This window comes from Brachyistius frenatus, unplaced genomic scaffold (assembly GCF_029030835.1).
Source record: "Brachyistius frenatus isolate BFR_SWC_R1_liver_20210118 unplaced genomic scaffold, ASM2903083v1 Contig_10, whole genome shotgun sequence".
Taxonomy (NCBI): domain Eukaryota; kingdom Metazoa; phylum Chordata; class Actinopteri; family Embiotocidae; genus Brachyistius; species Brachyistius frenatus.
This window is the reverse complement of record NW_027210609.1, coordinates 4,887,399-4,906,537: the sequence shown is the minus strand read 5'-3', so window position 1 is coordinate 4,906,537 and position 19,139 is coordinate 4,887,399. Positions and strand designations below refer to the sequence as shown.

Sequence of the window (19,139 nt, the reverse complement as noted above, 5' to 3'; positions counted from 1 at the left end):
GTGTGTGTGTGTGTGTGTGCGCGCGTGTGCGCGCGCGTGTGTGCGTGCCCCCTACTCCAGCCCTCCACCCCCTTTTTTTTTTTTTTTTTACAGGACTGCCAGCCCGTCTAGAGTTATTCCAGGAATGCGTTGAACATGGCTGCCGCGATGAAGGCGCAGAAAACGGGACTGCTGGAACTTCGAGTGACCGTGGACCGCTGGATCCGCGTGTTGGCCACGCTTACCGAGGACACTCTCACCGTAAACCCCGGCGAGGGCGCCGAGGAGCCCGCAAAACCCAACCCGACTCCGGCCGGCGCTATTAACGGAGACCCCCCGAACCTCAGCTCGTCCCCGGTCCCGGAAACCATCACCAACGTGAAGCGCACCGTGCGAATTACCAAGCAAGATGTTGGGGGACTCGGAATCAGTATCAAAGGTAAGACAATTTACAAAAGTATCAATAAAATAGCTGACTGAATTACCGGCGACTCAACTGTCATGTAACACAAGTTTGGGGCGAGGAGTTTTGAGTGCAGCTTCTGTCAACGACGGCGAGAACAACCAGCAGTCACTTAACTCGGCCAACTTCAAACTGTGCGGCAAATTTCCACTTTTCGTCAATTAAAATTCTCACTCGAGTCAAAACCCACAGCAAGTTTTAGGGTCGTTGTTTGCACAGGAAGAAGAAAAAAAAAAAAAAAAAGACAGCTGTGTTTTTCTCAAGCTGCGTCTCATCTCAACGGGGGAAGCAAGTCAGCGCCCCGGAGTCACTATCAGATGCGAATTAGTTAGCCACTATAGATGTTAGGCTGGTGTGGCCTCAAACGCAACAACCTTTAATAACTTTCGTTTTAAACAAAAGGGAGGAAAACGCGTTGTTTTTAATGCGCAACACTCGTTTTGGGTGCCAAAAAAAAAAAAAAAAAAAAAAGTTTCCACAATTTCCTTGATACATTTCCAAAATCACAGATGCTTATTTTCCTCCGATATCTATATATAGCCTATCAATATCCTAAATGTAGACAGTACTTTACTCTTGGAACACAACAGGGTCTCAACATGTTAAAAAAAACAAAAAACAACAACAGTCAAAAACATCCCAGTTTGCATTTGTCTCGTGCTATTAAAATCTTTTATGTAACGTATGCAATATACAGAGAATTGTCACGTCACTGGAAAGTATTAAGTACTAGCCTAATAATATGTGACTAGAGTAAATGTATAGCTGTTTATACAGAATCTTAATGATTTCCATTGGTTAAAGGACTTTTTTTTTGTGTGCTAATAACTGAAAAATCTGAGCAAGCTGCTGCACATCACAGTTACACCTGTGTTGCCCCTTTAACCCTTCAATGGGAAAAGGTTGTAACCTCTCCATATCTTACAAGCCAGGCTCACGTACCTAGATTTTGTTCTGCGGCGACTGATAAATGCCTCTTCCTCGTCCCGTTTCCTCGACCTGCAGCAACAGGCTACTATCTCCGTGAGGATCGCAATGTGAGGAAGACTGGGAGGCATATGGAAATACAAAAGATTAAACGGATGGCGCAGGGATTGAGCAGTTGGAGAAATATTTGGATTTGATTTTCCTGGAGGTGGCCAAAATTGTTGAGAGTTTTCTTTGACTTAAGTTTAGCAGATCACTGATAAATCCCCCCCCCCCCGTTGAATTTCTTCCTCTCTTTTAACACGGTTTGCTGTCTGATGCCTTTGATCCAACTTACTGCTATTTAGTTAATGATATCTTTTGTTAATATGACTGACTCTGACCCAGCTTGTGATGCTTGCGCTATCACAACAAATGTCAAGGCAGTAAAAGGTGTGATAAATTATGGACGTGCACTATGCAGTATGTGTTTGAACTTGCATGCGAGTTGAATCCTCCTCCTCCTTTGGGAAGGTTTATGTTCACAAGTAATAGTTTGTCCACTGGTTGATGCACAGACTCTAATAGATGGATCATTGTAAACTCGCCATACTGTCATGTTGCAAAGATGACTCATCGTCGAAGTTGCTGGTGACGCGTTCATTGTAGCTTCCCCCACCACTGCCACCACCGACAAAACAAAGCCAGGCCCTAATGACATAAATGTAATGTCCACCTCTGTGGAAATGGGTGGCTTTGAAAATCAGGCAGCATGCTATTAAAACAAAAATCATAGCTGGCACCCCGTTGGCTTGACATTGTTGTGATGCTAGTTGTTCAAAGGCAAGCAAGGAGGAAGGGAATAACAGAGTGATAAAAAGGCAAAAGCTCAGGCACAAAGAGGATGCCGTAGATGAACAGGCGCATGGAACCAGCCAAAAAGGGGCCAAATGAATGAAAAGAAAGAAAGGCATGGAAAAAGTGTCAGAAAGAAGGCGGCTGAGGCAAAATGAAAGAACGCTGCAAAAGTTGTTGTGGGCTAGCTGACACCGCATTGTGAACAGCTGAGAGCAGCAGCCCGCTGCAGTCAGTTGTCATTGGCCAAAGATGAAAGCTATGTGGCTGGGAGTGGAGTACTCTACTAGTGTTAATTTTAGGGAGCCCACCCCAGCTTGCAGAAGAGCATGGAGGCAACCTTTACCCACATGTCTAAATTTAAGAGGGGAGGCTGGGAAGTTAGACTCCAGGTCTCTAGACAGGGCCACCAGTCAAAGTTGAGAGGAGCGTGCTTCTGCAGAGCGTTTTTGTTCATGAGCCTCTTGGGCTGGATACGAAACATCAATACTTTTTTATGGCACCGGCTTAATTGCTTCAATACTATCATCTACTCTTGAAAAAAAGGCCTTTTCATTCGGTAGACAAATTTCGATACCTACTGTGGGTGTCGGCCACACTAGCACGTTTTAATCACATCACTTTCGCTGTAGCCTCGACTTTGACGGCCCACCCAGGTAAATAAAATCTCCAATAAGAATTGGTATTGAAGTCAAGGTATGGGGACCGGTATTGAAAATTACCCAGCACTAATTTTGACAAAATAAAAAAAAAAAGAAAAGTCACAGAAAGTGAATTTGAGATCAAGCAACTTGCGAGTATGATAAAAAAAAAAAAACATGGTTTACCTTTCCCTTGTTTTAATAGTCCGTATATTGTATACCATTTTAGTTGGCACTGTCTTTTTGGGGCAAATATTATAAACCATGTTTGAGTGCCTCTTTGTCACAGACCAGCCCAGATGTTCTCCTACATCATTTTTATGAGTAAACAAGGCTCAGGTGCAGTTTTACATAATAAAAAATAAAATAAAAAAAATCTAGTACCACAAAAAAAAAAAGCAATTTCTCCTCAGATGGCTCTGCACACTCATTAGGAATATTATACCCTTGCTATGTTTAGTGTTGTGTTCAATCTGCTTTTATTTTTGTCCCATTGTTTGTTAGTACTATATGCAACTTCATCAGCCAAGTGCTGACCGTGCTGAATTCTTTGAAAGGAGCATTATCGCAACAAACACATTGCCAGCACAAAACTCCCTAATTAGGTTCATGTCAGTGTTGTACAACCTAGTACCATTCATATACCTGCCACGAGGAGCTCCAGTGGTTCCACCCCATTTCCACCACTGCCACCCACCTGTCAACCGAGCGACAGGCTGCCAGCTGGAAGGTGCCAAACACGAAAACGTTGGGAGTAAGAATGGTAAACATGGGAAGGAAATAAGGGTTGTGTAGGAGTGGCAGACAAATCCATGGTTATTTTTTTACCACATGTCAAAGATGTTTGTTCGAAAATCATGTCAATAAAAGGTATTTGCGACTGGAGTGACTCTTTTAAAGTATGTGATGAGAGGAATATACAGGGCGGAAAAGGGTTACTGCGTGTAGTTCTTCTTGCTGTTATTGGCCCTCGCATCCTTTGATTGCCCCAAATGACGGGCTTGATATTTTGACAAAGCAGAAGGTGAAAAACGTTTGAACCATGTGATGAACATGTGCTGCCTGAATGTACCTGCGTCCTTTTGTGCCGATGCCAAGTCATCGCCTGTTCACTTTGACACCAGTGTCACTATCATCCTCCGGCTGTCTCGGAGAGACACGGCTCTTTTGCCTACTTGTCGGACCATTTTACTCCAAAAGAAGATAAAACTACACTTGGTGAAGTGGGAAGTGCTGTGATGAGCCCTCTATTAGCATGAAATGTGCCACATCCAGGCCAGTTTTAATGAACCTGAAAGTTCACTGACCATAAGTCGGTTCTGGCAGTCATTTTTAATGTCTGCAGGTTCAACCTGCATGAGTGAGTTTTCAATTCAATTAATTTTGTGGTTGGATCAGAAGCCCAGTGGCAGTGTGGTATGTACTGTAATTATGATTCTGGTTTTTGCCATAGTTACCTTTTTAATATTTAGGATTTTTAATGTGACATTTTGTGCAAATAAGAGTTCTGTAATGTACTTTTTTTTGCTGTAAATTCTTTAAATACTTAAATCAGTTGGAGTTACTCTGCCTCATGATTAGTGTTAAAGCTTTAGACACCTCAATATGTCTGCTCTTTGTGTACTACAGTGGAGTTTTCATGCAGTGAAAGGACATTACAGAGAGAATTAATTTAAAACCGATATGGTGGCTCAAACTGGGGGCAGAGGTAACCTGAAGGTTAGAGAAGCAACTTGTGACTGGAAGCTATTCAAATTTAATCCTTAAACCAACTGTTGAAGCTTGGATTTGGGTGGGTGGGCAGGACAATGAGTGCCAGACTATTTAAAATTACTTTCAGAACCACATCTGATAAGTGTCCATTTTAATTGTGTAAAATAAGCACTTTGTTAGATGTATTGACTATAGCTGTAAGCTTGATCTGGGTAATGATTTTTTTTTAATTTTTTTTAAAAAATTTAAGTCCATGTTTTGCAATATGGTTATGTTAGTTTCCACTTTTGTTTGCTTTCATGCAGCTGTTGATAATGGCTTTCAAGAACACGCTGTTCCCGTCACTGAGTCTCAACCATGTGATTTTTTTTTTTTTCCACAGGATCACTCGCTGCTAACTCATCAACGGAGCTGTCCTGCTTATGATCATTTTTGGATCGCATTAGCACAGTACAGCATGTTATTTTGGAAAAAATAAAAGTGAAAAACATGCATGCATAGTTTGTCACAGTGTCACCAAAGGACCAAATGCGGATTAAACCAACACCTCCTTAGCAATACTGTTTCTCAGAAAGTCCGTAGTATCAGAGTTGAAACAACTCCCCCGTTGTATTGTAAACACCATTTCTACTTACAGAATCAAATTATTGAATTACAAACACAAAAATCTCCCGCTTCTTACAATGAATTGGATAAGAGGTCAGATTTTTGAAGGTTTCCTGCAGGACAAGTGATTACTATGGTAATTGAAAGTAGCTAAGATCCTGTTTACCCCTGGCGTTATCAATCCGTCCTGAGCTGTCCTGATGAGACCGGATCACAAGTGGCCAGCTTTAAGCCACCGTTTACATTTCTACATGCACCTTGAGAGACCTCTTGTGATTGGATCTCACTTCTCCTTTCTGTATGCACATGAACACGTACATTGCAAAAATATACAAATAATGTAGTATTGTAATGGTCTATCTGACTTATTTTATGTTTTTAAATGGCCGAACACGGTTTAGTGAGTTTGTAATGCACAACGTGAACCGTCAGGACCCGATCAGTTCAGCTTATATTATTTGTTCTTTAGATTATATTTGTTCAAGCGCGCCGAGTTCTGCGGCTGTGGATAAATGTACTGCACGACGGGGCGGCAGCTCTTTCACAGCTCTGGGTCTGACCCGAGTTGGGAATTACATGAGATAAGTGAAAAGAATAAAGGATAAACTAGCTTTGGTGAAACAAGCGTCATGTAGCAGCTTGTGTTTTAAATCACTACGCAGCTGCGTTATAGCTACAAGTTTGCAGGTAAATCTTTCCTGTTTTCTGTAAAGTTCAGCTGCACTCGGCAGAATCACGAGATTTCTTCTGGCAACAAAAAAAAAAAGATAAAAATCAGAGCCGGAAGAGCTAAAAGATTGAAAGGAGGATAAAACCATCTAAAACCATTAAACCTGTTGTAACGTGACGGTAACCCAATTCAAATAACATAACATCCATTTATACTGGCCTCTTATACTTAAAAGGCTGCTTTGGTGCCTAATCTCAAACCAGTTTTTGAATTTCGGCAGCAAAAGACTCTTGGGCAGTAAACTGGTTCCATACCACCCATGGCTGGTGTTGAACCAAGAATCCCTGACATCAGGCGTTGCAGGTGGGATTATAATGACCAATAAAGAAAAACTAAAACTTTATGACCACTATTTAAAAAACAAAGCTTCAACATTGACGTAAAATCAACCTATCATGGACCATGGAGGAGATAAATACACATAGTTATAGATATACTGATGGTAGCACCCTAAAGATTGTTGTAGGCTTCTGTTTACTATATTTAAATTTAAAAAAAAATTCTATCACCATCATGATTCAGAAATTTAGGAAGTGCAGGACATTGCCAACTTCAGATAGTCATGCAGCAAACAACAATCTGATGCCACAGAGCTGGCAAATGTATTAATCCAAGACTTTCTAAAACTCATTAAAAAAAAAAACTCAATGTGACTGGAGTACATACTAGTTTAGAGTCAGCCATTGTAAGCCCTGGTGTTTATTCTTTATTAACAGTACAAAAAAAGATACATGGGGTGAATCCAAAGGAATCACTTCGAAAGAAAAAACAAAAAACACCCTGCAGAAGATATTTAAATTGAATTAAATGTAATCCTCTCTGAGATCATTTCTCACTGGCTTGAAGGCCAGAGTCCAGCTGCCCGCTGACACTAATGATGATATTTTTCATGGCGAATGCGAGTCCACAACAAGAGAGAGATCAACACAGCTTTCCAGCTGACCTTCATTTAACGACAGACAGAGAAAGGAAGGGAGGGAGAGGAGCTTTTAAGCTGAAGAAGTTAGTGCAGGAGGACAATCGCTGCTGTCCGTGTCCTCTTATGCCCTTTGGACTGCAGTTTAGGTGATGGGGGTTGATTTAATGCTAAAATATGAGAACTGCAGTGGTTGGACTGACAACGAGTGTGGGATAGAAGCTGTTTTGTTCACAGTTAAAGCTACTAACCAGCCACTTGCCTTTGTAGTTTTGTGACTCACAATGTAACGTAATGAATGTAATAACCCGGCGCTGTGTTTTGTCATTCTAACAGATACTTTGATTTTGTTTGTATACTGTTGCTCTTAGCACAGGCACTTTGAACTTGTTTAGATTGTGTAAGATCATAATTCCCTTTGTAAAGCTAATTTGTGGCCAAAAGTTGCACGGTGCAAGAGTGAGTTCATGTAACTACACATGCAGCAGGTTCCTAAAAGACGTACAAGATGATACGACATGATTATTTTCCTCTATTGTTCATGCAGGTGGCAAGGAAAACAAGATGCCAATTCTCATCTCCAAAATCTTCAAGGGCCTGGCTGCTGACCAGACGGAGGCACTTTATGTTGGTGACGCCATACTGTCTGTCAATGGTTATGACTTACGGGAGGCCACACACGATGAGGCTGTGCAAGCGCTGAAAAAAACTGGCAAAGAAGTCATCCTTGAAGGTAGGAGGATATTTTTCATTCAAAAACAAAAAAAATCCAGACTATTTTTTGTCTCTGCTTTGCTGTTAGGATCTTCTTTAAAGTGACAGCACAGTAGGAAGTAACTACAAAATGCACTTGCAAAGTCTGTCACAGAAATATGTTGCACGATTAAGGAGAACAATAATCTTCAAAGCAGGAGAAAACAAAATTCTTATATATTATTAAAAAGATAAAACACTTCCACCTCACCTGTCTGCACAACACAGCCCCAAATAGATACATAAAAGGAGATGATGGGAACGTAAGACACCTTGATATGTTTTGATTCAGTCTTTAGCCCCAGTTGATTTTTCCTCAAGGGTGATATATGACAGAGATGATCCATTAAATCTGAACTTTGATCAGACTTCCATAGAAACATTGGAATAATGAGTCGAACTGAAACAGCAAGAGGAAACCAAAGACTCCAAATTCACAAATAATGTTGTGGCTCACACTTTTGAGCATCTCGACATGCTAATGAGCAGTTTTCCTGAGCATCAAACGCTTTTGACACCGATAGGAAGGTAAGTTCAAGTCAGGATGTAGAACTATATATATATATATGATAGGGTGAGACTTGGTGTGCATTGCAGGGGTTGCAGTTTGCTCAGCAGGTGTTTTTTTTTTTTTCCTTCACTGAAGCTCTCACTGATTGATTTGAGCTGCCAGAGCAAAGGTTTGGTATCGCAGTCCTTTTCCATCTCATTCTTAGTTAAGTCGTTTACTGGGTGTGTACACGTCTGGATGCGAGAATGTCAGTCTGCCGGCAAGGTGTTGAAACGGCAAGGTGAATGCGAGATGAAATTTAGCATCTCCCACCAAGCTGACTTCAAGTCAACTGAGCTGAATTGTCAATTCACGGTGTGTAAATCCAAAGCTTGAGCAATGTTTTCGAAAGGAATATGTTTTCATCAGATGCCATAAAAACGTGTTTTCGTTTTTTTTTTTTTTTTTTTCTTCTATTGATTGGTAATTTCTCTTCGTGTCAAAGTCTTGCGTTTCGAGACAAAGCTTACCCACAGAGTCGTAACGGGACTACCTGTTATTTTCAGTGACTCACATGGGCACTTCAGACCTATTCTGAATGAAAACCAACAACTGGAATGTTTTAAAAAGTCTCTTCAAGAACCGCGAGAAACAACCCCTAACAGTTATGCGTTTTCAAGCCTCAAAAATCGAACTTTAAACGGGTTCATTACGCTGTGTGAGGGAGAAAAGTTGCCAGAGTTCTACGTTACAGCATTTTTGCGGGTTAACATGCACAGTGGGCTAGCTTCAGTAACCTCAGTCAGCAGAGCAGACACAGCTCGGGCTACATCCAGGGGAAATCATTGCAAATCCCCCTGTCTTACTTGTCCACAGTCAGGCAGAAAAGTGTTGATATCAGACGGCTCAACCAGCGCTGCTCTGTGATCCGTCATGTCAGGAATCATTTCATGGGTTTCCCTTCCCCCTGAGGGCCTGATAGAAGAGTGAAGAGACGAAAGAGGCTTGGAGGCTCACTGACGGGTTGAGTGTGTGTGTGTGTGTGTGTGTGTGTGTGTGTGTGTGTGTGTGTGTGTGTTCGCTTTTTTTTTTTTTTTTTTTTTTTTGATGTCCTGCAATAATGCTTTTGCCCGTGTTTGTGTGTATGTCTGTCTGACCTGGAGATGACAGGACTGCAGGATGCATATCTGTAAGCGAGCAGCTTTGGACTATTTTTATGGAACAGAGGAAATAAGAAAAATATAACTTTTTGGTCAACACTTCAGGGCTTTCCAGATGCAGTTGTTTAGATTAAAAAAAAAAATGTTTCTTGTGCATCATAGAAATACTTGTAAATACAGATGACATGAAGTTCAAGTACAATGTTTATTTTGGTTTTGGCATTTTATCAAGATACTCGGAAACACAGCCAGAAACGAACTCCTTCTTGGCTCTACTACAGTGTTAAAGGTCAGGGTAACAGTCTTTCTTACATGTGCACAGCAACAAACAGCCGCCACTGCTGTGCTCATGGCAGTTTTCAGCACTCGGGGAAATTCATAACACAGACGGCCTTGACTGAGATCAAGGAGAAACTGCCTCCATCACATTAGAATAACTGCAATATATGGGCACTAAGACTTGAATCTGTCAGATAAGTACTTTCACAACATTTAAAGGAGTTTTATTAGAAGCCTGATTGGCATTCTGCGCCTGTGGCAGGGTTTTTCCTTTCTGACTCTTTCGGAAGTCAATTGAAGAAATAGTTTTGCATTGCTCACTTAGATTAATGCAATTTGATTGTTGCAGCTGCAAATGCAAGGTATAAATGACAAGATTTGCCCTGTATCATTAGCAGTATAATCAAGGCGACGGATGTTTTCAAGAATAAATCTGTATTTCTTGCAGGGAGAGCGTACTTCAAAATTTAGATTAAATTAATAAAACCACAAAATTGCTTAGTAGATTAGTTTTCATAAGGGTTAAGGGTCTCCACCCGCACATATGCGGCACAGCTGGAAACGGTTAAACCATTGTTTACCATCGACTTTTAATAAATCATGTGAATTCAATGGGTTGCTTGGCAGCCAGGGCAGCACTGGGCATCTCCCAGGTGCGAGAGTGAATGTGCGTCGAAACTCTCGCCATAAATTTAAATTTCTTCAGAGTTCATCTGTTTGGAAGAAAAACAACTAGAGCCTTACTTCACTTACTTACTTCACCTTACATCAAAATGGTGATGGAATAATCAACGTGTGTGTACGAGGGAGAGGACATGGGAGGACATGGGAGGGTCAGATAAATATAACGGACCAGATGAAACCATAAAAGCACAGCTGACTTCATTTCCTCCCAGCGACATTTACGGCCTGCTCGTGCGTGTGTTTACGTATGGGTATGTTCTGCCTGTGTGTGTGTGTGTGTGTGTGTGTGTGTGTGTGTGTGTGTGTGTGTGTGTGTGTGTGTGTGTGTGTGTGTGTGTGTGTGTGTGTGTGTTCTGCTGCATCTTAAAGTGTGTAGGAGAGCGTCCCTGTGTTTGCATGTGTGGAGAGGAAAGAATACCACACCTCAACATTATTTCCCCATTCACACACCTTGTATGGGGTTGTTATTATAACAAATTTTTCAATTGAAGTTGCAATTTTTGAAGTGCTAGTCGTGAGAACAATGAAACAATTAGACATGTCTTCGTGGAACAAAAGGGAAAGTTTACTGGATGAGCGGCAGTATGTACCAGTGGTCTCTTCACTGTCCCACTGTGTTTCCACCCTATTTTATTTGGGATTCTGCTGCCAATGAAAACAAATCTATCATTTACAGTTTGCCACCCAAGGCACCACAGTATGCGCACGCACACGCACACACACGCACACGCACACGCACACACACACACACACACACACACACACACACACACACACACACACACACACACACACACACACGTACACACAGCTATAAAAACTGTGTGTGTGTGTGTGACAAAAGGGTGGGGGGTAGGGATAGTTCAGTGCTAGGGCTGTTCCCTGGGCAACCAAGGTCTGACAGAAAAGCACACACACAAAGAAAGTATACCAACCACATACTTGAACGCACGAAAAAGTAAACATGCGCACGAGGTTTTGAGCACAGAGGAAGGATAAATAGTCTGCAGGGGACAGGTCAGGACACAGAGGTGTATGTGAATGTGGAGGCCGGTGTGTGTGTGTGTGTGTGTGTGTGTGTGTGTGTGTGTGTGTGTGTGTGTGTGTGTGTGTGTGTGTGTGTGTGTGTGTGTGTGTGTGTGTGTGTGTGTGTGTGTGTGTGTGTGCAGTACATCATGTTTTGTAGTGCAGGAGAAGAATGTACTGCTTTATTGGTCACAGTGATGGAGGAAAAAAAAAAAAAGGGGCTCTTACTAACTGAACAGACATGAGCTGCAGCAATAAACGTTAAATCTCTGACCACAGGGAGAAAGTATTCCAAAAGTCATTTAGCACTTTTCCTACTAGAGTGCCTCTTCCATCAACCTACAGCCTACAACCTGCAGGACAAAGCCAATGACACAGCGTCGCAATTGGGGCCACCACCAAAAAAAGTAAACGGATGATCAGTATGTTGATGATGATTACCGTAGTACCACTACTGCATTAGTATAACAGTGTGGGGCACTGGTGGCATGCCTTACATTCTAGTCTGGTGGCTGAGGGGCCGTGGCGTGCTTGAAACAAACTAGTTTGAAACAAGCTAACTTAAAAAAAAGGGTGAAATGCCTTCTGTCGGATGCAATAACCATTTAAATTAGGATAATAGTCCACAGTCTCGGTCTGTCCTCAAAGGCATTGAAGCTCTCCTCAAAAGCATTGATGCAATTGTACTTGTTTGTACGTATACAAAGTGATGGAAGTAGTTGTGAAGAAAAAAAAAAAAAAAAAGGATTCCCTTTTGTCGAGCGTTCCCGAGTACAGTAAACAAACGTACAAGAATAAAAGAGCGCTGGTCAATAGTCTTTAATCATAAAGGACCGAAAGTCTCGCTGGAGTAAGAACAATGCCTAAACGGTTTTTTTTTTAAAGTCTGCAATAACCAACATGGCGTTGCACTCTGCTTAGTGTCCGTGTTGTTTATAGCTTGGCGAGTTTCAGGTCCCAACGATGATGGTGAACGTCGATTGGTTAAAGGCTGCTGTGTAATAGTTCAAAGGTCTCCGCCCCGTTATGACGCAACGCCCGGAAACAATTTCCAATATTTGGGTTTGGGTCTGGCGATACCAGAATACAACTGTACCCACTTGGCACCTTAGAAGACTAAAAGGTGCCAATGAAACGGAATCCAAGGGGACATAATTGTCTGTGTAAATATGTGTGTGCACGCAAGAGAGAGAGTGAGGGACGGAATGAGAGCGAGCAAGCTAACTATGCCAGGACTTTTTCCGGACACTGCTGGTTCTGTCCGTCGTGTCCTTTTCATTAAGGCAGTTTTGCTCAGGCTCAGTGCGCACACACACACACACACACATGGACTGAGCAGGCTTTGTTATGGAAGCTCTACAGTTGCAGTCTTTCCCTTGTCTGAACTCCTTCTAGCAGGGACGGTATGTGTTTTGGACATGTGCTGTTCGCTGTTTCAAGTCGCCTGAGTTCTGTCACTCTGACTGGGCTGTTGGCCAGCGTGTAACCATGAGCTATTGATTCACTTTGTACAAAGTCCATTGTGTTCGGGAAAAGTATGTTACTTTTGAAGCCAAAACATGATTAAAAAGAATATTAACGCCATGCTCTCAGGCAGTTCAGTAAAGAATATTGCAGCATTGCCAAAGCTGTTGATGTCAGATGTGTTACTTGAAGCGTCGAATTTCTCAATAATATCCCAAATGCATTTTTAGGTTCGTTTACAATTAGCCTTGAAATAAAATAATTTATGTGCTCACAAATTGAATCGCACTAACCTAATTACACTGAGAAAAGCCCGGTTACAGCAGAAATCAGGTAATGTATTTATATGCACTGTAGTCCACTGGTTACTCAATAACCTGAGTGCACATGCATTTAAATGCACTGAAATATGATGTTTGTTTGAAAGGGAAGCTCCTTAATGCATTTCTTTGGTTGGCGTTCACCTTTAATAACTGCACTAATAACTAACGATGGAGGACGTTGGGGAGAGCAGCGTGTTCATAAGAAAGAGGCGGTCTCTCTTTTTTTATTCTATCAATCAACATTTTGAAAATATGTGCATTTATGGGTGAACAGTACTACATGACATGCCAACAACAACAATAATAACATGACACGCTGGCTTCTCAGGGTAAGTGTTGGGATTACGGTTAGTTATCTCAGGAGGTGTGTTGTGTAGTGAAGTGGGTGTCTCCCTTTTTGTCACATTTTCCACTCCTCACTAAAAAAAAACAAAAAAAACATTCCTCTTGTGTGTCATTAAATAGCTCAGGACATGCTGCATGAATATAGACGCAGAGTAAATAGAAAGGTAATCCAGCAAAGACAGGTCTCAAGGAGATATTGCTTAAAGATGAACGTGTGCATTGATTTATTCTTCTAGTTTATGGTTTATAATCTTTGATGTGTTGTGCGTATCCCGAGAATGTAGACATAAACATATGTAGCAGGCCTTTTTATGGCAATAAAGTAGCACGCCGTATGATCTGTTTCTATGTTCTTGTTGATTGCTCAGTCAATTACTGGTTCTGTACACTAGCCTGTTTCCATTTGGCTATTTCAATCCAGACGTCTGGCCTGGCCGTGAGCGGGTCAAAGGTGGCCAGCTTTAGGCCGAGTGTTTTAGGCCAGCATGCGTCCTGGGAGACCACTTGAGGTCGGATCTCACTTTCCCCGCTATTTCAATCAGGACATATGCGACAGGGCCACAAGTGGCCAGCAAAAGTACGGGTGGAAACGCACCCAAGAAGCATTGAGGTCGGATCTGTTCAGGCCACATTCGGAGGTGGCCTGGCACGCATGTGTCCACATTCGTTTAGCAGTGGGAACGCAATGCGACCCGAGGACGCATTGAGGCTACTCGGCTGACGTCCTCTGAATATCAATACAAATAAATGCAGCTGTAGGTTGCTGTGTTGGTATCTGACCCGGTGCTCCGGTGAGTTACCGTCACGTTACAGCAGGTTCAGCAGGTTCGTTAGTTTTGGACTTTTCCCCCTCCATTCAGTCTTTCACCTGATCTGATCTCTGCCTGCTCTTCTTTTATTTTTAATTAATCTCCCGTGTGATTCTGCTGAGTGCAGCTGAACTATAGCCGACTGACAGCGGGAGAAACTTACTGCAAACTGACGTTATGAAGCCGCTGATTAATGAATTAAAACACATGATGCTTGTTTCACCAACTCTGGGTTTATCTTTTTTTTTCTTTTAGTTAATATCGTCTTATTTCCGACACACATCATCCACAGCTGTGGATCAATAATTCATAAATAATCAATGAATCTTAACGAGCCGAAGGTTTCAGGCTGTGAATTAGTTTTACAAACTCCAGGGTTCAGACAGACATTTACAAACATGAATTAGGTCATAGCCCTGTAGTTTTAACACAGGGCGCATAGAATAGCCTGCCTGCAACTTAAACTCCTCTTCTCATGTATCGGTTTGTCTCCTGTAACACATCAGACCTACAGCAGCGGACACGTGCTGGAACAAGGAATTAATCTGACCCGAATCATTGCGGTTCTGATGTTGAGGTCCCTGTTCTTGTAGTAATTTACTTTATATGTTTTACAACGTAGCCTACGTGTTCATTTGCATAAACAGCGGGGGAAGTTAGAGCCGACCTCAAGTGGCCACACAGGACGCATGTTGATGCAAGGTGGAAACACTCGGCCTGAAGCTGGCCGCCTGATCCGCTCTCGGCCAGGCCAGATGTCTGGATTGAAATAGCCAAATGGAAACGGCATTTCCCTTAATTTGTTAATTTTTAGCCACGGTGACTAGTATCACGTGCCGGGGGCCAAGTAATAACTATCGCAGAAGGCCTTTGTTGAGTCATGTGTTGCAACCAAAGACTACATATGAAAGTGGACACAGCTTCCTGATCTGAAAAATTAAATGAAAAGTGCCTTGAACTGTAATGCCACCAAGGACCACTAGGGTTTGTTATTATTATTATGGTGTTGTTTCTAGCGGTCCATCTGAGTCACAAGCACCGCTCACTCCTCCATCGATCATCCAAATATGGCCACTTCTGGCTCAAATCCGCTTCAAACTAGCAAAATGGTGGCGGCCAAAAATCCAGACTTCATTTGTGAGAGTTCACAAACTGATGTGTGACGTCACTGTTGGGTGGCTGCTTGGTTGCAACATAGTTCAGACTGCACCTTTTAGCAGGCTATATTTTACACCCGAATTTCATGATATGTCTTATGTGAAGTCCCGGTGGACACTGGTTGCACTATTGCCTGTATTTAAGAAATATGACTCCACTGACTTCATTCTTAAAGGCCTGAGGACATTATTACTTACTTACTGCACTGTCAGAATGTGAACATCCACTATGCACAAGGCGGGATGTGTTTCAGGAGGGCCTGAGGTGAGATTAGTTTGAAGCGGTTCATGTGTGTTCGTGATAAGTGCTCACTGAAGAATGCTTTGTCAGCATTCTCAACAAGAGCTAACCCCAAACCTAATCTCTCTGTGTGTGTCTCTCTGACAAACATGCAGCCAACCTAAGTGTCTGTCAAATTCTTCAACTAACTGTATTTATGGGAACAGCACTTCCATTACATTAAATATTGGCTCTGCATTAATACATGGATACGATTGGATGTTAAATGAACCATTACATTCATTGATCGATTGTTCTTTATCGCGCTAACTGAACATTTTGAATGTTTCTTGCTGCTGTTTGAGTTTGTTTGTAATTGAAGAAGCAGAGAGGGATCCACCCAGTGTGAAGTAGAAACCTTGATCTGTAGTGCTCCCAATTCAGTCGTTTGTATTTGGATTAAAGTCCTTTTTCTTATCTGCACATTTGGAATTCAATAAAAGCCACGACTGATGCTGCTTTGCAAACACTGCTGGTCAAACAGACAGTATTTGCATACTTACTGCACACAAGTTACAGGATGACTTTCAACTGCAGTATGGTGTCAAGTACAAAAAAAAAAGGCTTAAACGCCTGAAGTTACACATGAACAGTCATAAGTACTGTAAAAAACAAATAATAAAAAAAAAAATCGAATTTAAAATATATATATATTTTTTTTTAGCCTAATCTAGAAGTAAATGCAAGAATGAATATATTTTCACTCAAGATTTGAACACTAGTGGTGAAGCTGACAACCTGACCTGGGCAAAGGAGCTGTTCCAAAGTTTTGAAGCTGCCGCTGAGAAAGCCAGGTCAGCCCGAAGAGCCAGTCTGGATCATAACTACCAAAAGCTGCTGGTCCAGTGACCTGAGCAAGCGACAAGGGGTATACGGTTGCAACAGGTCAGACAGACAAGCCAGGGGCCGCTCCACTGAAGCACCTCTAAACAAGCAATACAATTTTAAAATGAATCCTATTCTGGACAGCCAGCTGATGTAAGGATGCCAGCATTGGCGAAATATGGTCATGTCTACATGTACCAGTCAGGATTTGTGTTGCAGCTTTCTGATCCAGTTAGATATTGGTGCGTGACCCATTCCAACATGCAAAGAACTGCAATAGCACAACCTCAAAATAAGACAAGCTTCCCTGTTACTCACTTTAGCTTAGGTTTTTTTTAGGTAGTCACTGAAGACCGTGATCATAACTTTAAGCTAATAATTCCTGAGCTATTAATAAAAGGATGATGTAAGCAGTGTAGCCCTTCAGGAGGCTCAAGAGTGCAGACAAGCAGTTTGAGTTACATTTTGCTTTGAGGGTGAAAAATCATATTTCTTATCTACAAATCAAGCTCTTCAAGGACATGTGTGAATATAGCCTCTCAAAAGAAGACACATACCATGTAGCCTTTTTAAGCAAGGCCAGCAGAGATATATACTCTCGCCCTATCTTCCTGCGCCGATTCAAGTACGGTTAAGTGAGTGATTTATGGAATATAATGACTTTGGGGACTACGTTTTAAAGCTCCTCTTTGGGACACAGCATTCATCTGGCTAAAACTGTCTGCACTATTCATTCTTTGTCTGAACTCCTTTCTGTGCAAGTTCAGGTTCTGTTACTGAAGCCGTATTTGCCGTTAATAGACTGCTCATATATGCAGGCACGTGCACTTGCACATCAATTGGCACTTATACATATTACTTCTACCTTCCCACGGTGATCTAGAAGGTGGTCTTTTTTTTTTTTTTTTTGGATCAGCTAGAGAGGTAGACAGGGAGGCAAGTGAGATTTTTTTAATTCACAGTTTCAAAATTCGAATTCTCCGGCGGTTGTGTTTTAGCTGAGCTGCATCAGTCCAGTGTGAGATGTGATAGTTGGTGTTTCTGTGTATTATAATCTATTCATCTGGTGGGCGGCGGCAGCTACAGCAGCAGCAGCATGGCCCTGTTGTTTTGGAGGTTTCCTCCCAGTGGCCCTTTTGTTTCTTCACGTTACTGAGAATTCTCTCTAAAAAGTGTTAAATTAGAAAACGCAAGCGCTTCAATTACAATGTCCTTTTACAGTCTGCAATTTTGAGCTGTTTGAAACAAAAGTTTTGTGACCGTCACCGACACCTAATGAAACGTGTCTTTTATAAAAACGTATGCAACACAGTATCTATCACACAATGTTGCAAATGTGTTGCAGATGAAACTACTTCTCAAAACTAGACGACCAATTTAAAGTCCAAGATTAGACATACCCTTTGAAAAAAAAAAAAAAAAAAGTGTTTCTCTTTTTCTGTATTTTGACCTGTCTGTCAAATTTAATTGCGAGTTGAAAATTGCATCTGCGTGTAGAACTATTCCAGTGTGTGCCATGTAAAAATCAAATATGGACAGTCTATCGATGAGCCTTTGCACAATTAATACACGCACGGTAAACCTGACTATGTGGTAAGATTCTCAACTAATGTTTTGTTTTTTTCTGTGGGCTCAAAATGATTTCCTTTTGTATATTGTAGTGAAGATATAAATGCATTAACCCACCCAGTGTTGACACTGAGGCTGCGTGCATGATTGGAGGAACCTTTTAACAGTGATGTCATCACTGCCTTCCCTTTACACACAGTTGTGCGAACAACATGCGCACACTTTATCACCTAATTAGACTTTCTGGCTTTTGCTCCTGTCACAGAATAATTATTGCTATAAGAGTTATGCTCTCCCCCGTAGCCTGACTGTATTCCTCATCCACAGCCCTCCAGCTTCTTATTACATATTTTATATTTGTGCTCAATGCTCATTTTGCTTCTCTCTCAAGTGACTTATATACTGTACTGAAAAGGTGTTCTTTTAGCTTAAGATGCACCATTATCTGGATACAGAATACGTTTTTGTAGAGCAGTTGCTGGAGTTAATTGGGAACAAATTCAATTATTTTGTGGTGGTTCAGATGACTGTTGTGTATTCCAGGGGTCTCTTACTAATGCAGGCTAATCCAATTTGGAAATATACCTTCTTTTTGCTATTATTTGTTTATTATTATTATTATTATTATTATTAGCTGATATTAACCTATAACCTAATAAGCGGTATTGGCAAAAAAACTTTGTCTAATGTGAAAACCTGTTTTTGCAGCACATAATGCAGAAAAAGGTGCTTGAGCTAATTTAGAAATGTTTAAAATTATACCATTTATAATGTTCAATTTCCAGTAAAGTTTACCGTTTCAGTGCACTGATGCCATTTTGGACTATAAAGTTGATCAAACTGTGAAATGCCCTTCCTCCATTATGTGAGTCACAAGTGTTTGATATGTGATATTCGAAAGTATTTATTTGTACAGTTTCCGGTGGGCAGTAACTGACAGAGAAAATGACCTGCTACTTCCTCTCTGTTTACATTTCACCACTGCACTTTTTATGTCAACACGTATACAGGGACTAAAGCTACCGTTTTAGGTTGTCAACTTCTTCATGTTGTAAGCTGCAGAGCATGCTTGGTGGATCTAAAAATAATGCTGACTTTGTGAAAGAATATATTCCAATGGGGAGAGCGTCATTAGAATATATGGTCCCATATTCCCTTTTTACATT

General features: G+C 41.5%; 1 protein-coding gene across 1 annotated transcript in view; it reads left to right on the top strand.

The window, feature by feature from the left end:
* Positions 1-19,139, top strand: part of snta1 (syntrophin, alpha 1) — a 35,373-nt gene continuing 16,234 nt past the window's right edge. The window contains 2 exon segments of the mRNA XM_069691025.1: positions 1-418; positions 7,357-7,542. Of these exon segments, the coding sequence (XP_069547126.1) occupies positions 136-418; positions 7,357-7,542 (469 nt within the window). The 5' untranslated portion in view covers positions 1-135.